This window comes from Ornithodoros turicata, unplaced genomic scaffold (genome assembly GCF_037126465.1).
Source record: "Ornithodoros turicata isolate Travis unplaced genomic scaffold, ASM3712646v1 Chromosome12, whole genome shotgun sequence".
Lineage (NCBI taxonomy): Eukaryota > Metazoa > Arthropoda > Arachnida > Ixodida > Argasidae > Ornithodoros > Ornithodoros turicata.
The window spans coordinates 4,086,673-4,089,551 of record NW_026999301.1 but is presented as its reverse complement, the minus strand read 5'-3'; the positions used below and the strand labels follow the sequence as shown (position 1 = coordinate 4,089,551).

The window sequence follows — 2,879 nt, the reverse complement described above, 5'->3', positions numbered from 1 at the left end:
CCTTGATCATTGGTGCGCGGGGGATGATGATGACGATGCTGCTACAGGGCTCCCCCCCTGGCGAGTGGCCGGAAGCACGGAGTAAGAAGACTAGGAGATGAAACTTCACTCTCTCCTGCGACCAGAGAATGTACGAGGAGCGCGCGCTCGGCGGCCCGGCCCGCACTGCCATCTGTTACACGAGGACGCAGAATTTCCGAAGCATGCGGTCACGTGATACTGTCGCTTGTCAGGCGGCGTGACTAAAACACGTGAAAGCACGTGAATTAAACGCTAGGAAAGAAGAAGAAGATGAAACGCTTACGCGATCACCGTGCTCCTGTCGTCTGCTCAACGGAACCGAGAGGCAAAAGAATGAAATTGTTTTCCCGTTGGTTTCGCGAAACAAGAAGCGTTATGTAGTTGACAAGCATGATATTTATTGCCAAGACAAACATCGGTCACGTTCGTTAGTTTGTCATCATCCGTAGAGGCTGCTGTACGACTCGCGAAAAGCACTGTTTTCCCCCATAGCCTTCCATGTAAAAGCGCAAATGGAAGACAGTGCCGCCGTGCCATCTGTCGCGTGAAGTCAGCAACTGCCTTTTTTCTCTTCCCCAACGTGACAGTCTCTGGTCGCGCGCTGGCGCTTGCTTCTATGGGCAGTGTCATCTCCTAGTCTTCTTACTCCGTGGCCGGAAGGTAATGAGCGATGTGGAGGTGTGGTGCCCAGGAAACTCGGGGGCGAGGGTCCATTTGCGGTTGTTGCGGCAGGCAGGAGGACTGGAGGGGGGTCGATGGGGAGGGCTAGTAGGATTGCCAAGGTCCAGGTCCGGAGAAACACCGATGGAGCAAGCGTTGGATGTGTCTTGAGGGGCCTCGAGGAAAGCTGGCTTGAGACGTTCCAGCGCGACAGTTTGTTCTCGGCCGCTGACCAGGATGGTGTAGTGGGTGGAGGCTCTGTGCTGTACGGCGTGAGGACCAGAGTAGGGTTGTTGCAAGGCTTTCCTCACGGCGTCGCAGCGAAGGAAAACATGCGAGCAAGTTTCGAGGGCGGGGTGCTGGAAACCGGTGGCAGTGCGTGGTGTGCGGGTGGGGCTGGGACAAAGAGCATTCATCGTGTCTCGTAGTCGGGACAAATAGCCGGCTGGTGGTACGACTGCGGGGTCCGCTGCGGCAGAGATGAGGTCGCCGGGGAGTCGCAATGAGGTGCCATAGAACAACTCGGCTGTTGAGCAACCCAAGTCGGGTTTGAAAGCCGATCGGATCCCGAGAAGGACAATGGGGAGAACTTCGGTCCACGGGACTTGAGGCGACGCCTGGAGGGCGGCTTTTAGCTGACGGTGAAGCCGTTCCACCATGCCATTGGAGGCCGGGTGGTACGCGGTAGTACGAATCCGTCTGGCGCCCAGTATGTTGGTGAAGCTGGTGAAGAGGGCGGACTCAGATTGGGCGCCGCGGTCCGTCGTGATGATGGAAGGAACGCCGTACCGCGACACCCATGTTGTTAGGAGGGCCGAAGCGACGGTGGCCGCGGTGGCGTCGGGGACCGGGGTTGCTTCTGGCCAACGGGTGAAGCGGTCAACGATAGTGAGCATGTAGCGGTGACCGTCGCAGATTGGGAGTGGTCCCACGAGGTCCACATGGATATGCGCGAAGCTGTCGTCGGGGGGAAGGAACTGGGATGGGGGTCGGTGGGTGTGTCTCTGTATCTTGCAACGCTGACAAGAAAGGCAGGTCTGCACCCAGTGCTTGATTTGCTTGCGCATGTTGGGCCAGACATATCGTTGGGTAGCAGGCTTTGCGAGGCGCGTATGCCGGGATGGGAAAGGTCGTGGTAGGCTTGGAAGATTTGAAGTCGGAGTGATGCGGGAACGAAAGGCCGTGGCCGACCTTGATATGTATCGCAGGCGAGAGGGCGGACCGAGCCAGGTATGGCGACGTCGTCAATTGTTAAAGCGGATGTGGGGTTGGCGCGGTACTGTGCCAGCTCATCGTCGGTGAGTTGGGCTTGCCCTAAATCGTCGAGAGACGGTGGGGAGGTCGGTATGCCGATCGTGCTGACACGACTGAGGGCGTCAGCTACCAAATTGTCGGCACCACTGATGTGCTGGATGTCGGTGCTGAACTCTGCCACGAATGCAAGGTGTCGAAGTTCGCGGGGACTATATGTGGTGCTGGCGGAGGAGAACGCGTAGACGAGGGGTTTGTGGTCCGTGAATACCGTAAATGCACCTTCCAAGAAGTGACGAAAGTGCTTGATTGACAGGTACACGGCGAGAAGCTCTCTGCCAAACGTGCTGTACCGCGTCTCCTGGGGCTTAAGTTTACGGGAGAAGAAGGCCAGCGGTCGCCAGGCCCCGGACACGTGTTGTTGAAGAACGGCGCCAACGGCTATGCTGGACGCGTCCACCATGAGCGAGGTTGGGGCGTCGTGGCGTGGATGGAACAGAAGCGACACGGATGCAATTTCCTGCTTGATACTCTCAAATGCAGCGGTAGCTTCTTGTGTCCAGAGTAAACGAGAATGAGATCTGTCGCGCTTGGTAGTGAGCAGGGCTTCGAGAGGGTGGAGCTTGGAGGCACAGGATGGTATAAAGCGCCGATAGAAATTTATGAAGCCCAAGAAGCTTGGTCACCGAAGTGGGCAAAGGAACATCTCTAATGGCGGCGACTCTAGTTGTTAGTGGCCTGATTCCTTGGGAGTCGACGTGGTGGCCAAGGAAATCGAGCTCCGAAACGCCGAATTCGCTCTTGGCCGCGTGAATGATAACACCGCTGTCATGTAGGCGGGAGAAAAGCGCGCGTAGATGTTGCTCATGTTCTGCAGGAGAGCGGCTTTTGACGAGGATGTCGTCAATATAGGCATAAACAAAAGGAAGCCCGCGGATGATGTTGTC

At 57.0% G+C, this 2,879-nt stretch overlaps 1 protein-coding gene across 1 annotated transcript; it reads right to left on the bottom strand.

Annotated features, from left to right (window-relative positions):
- Window positions 1–647: 647 nt before the first annotated feature.
- Window positions 648–2,395, bottom strand: LOC135371629 (uncharacterized). Its single transcript, XM_064605617.1, has 2 exons — window positions 1,904–2,395; window positions 648–1,700 (listed from the first exon to the last, which is right to left on the bottom strand). The coding sequence occupies exons 1-2, from the start codon at window positions 2,393–2,395 to the stop codon at window positions 648–650; spliced, it is 1,545 nt and encodes a 514-aa protein (XP_064461687.1).
- Window positions 2,396–2,879: the final 484 nt, after the last annotated feature.

What these genes read in the sequence shown, in the direction of transcription:
- LOC135371629 (XM_064605617.1), bottom strand. Translation starts at nt 2,395, where the DNA reads ATGGTGGACGCGTCCAGCATAGCCGTTGGCGCCGTTCTTCAACAACAC. An exon ending in ACGTCGCCATACCTGGCTCG is followed by an intron (nt 1,701 to 1,903) that starts GTCCGCCCTCTC and finishes CTTTCTTGTCAG; the next exon opens with CGTTGCAAGATACAGAGACA.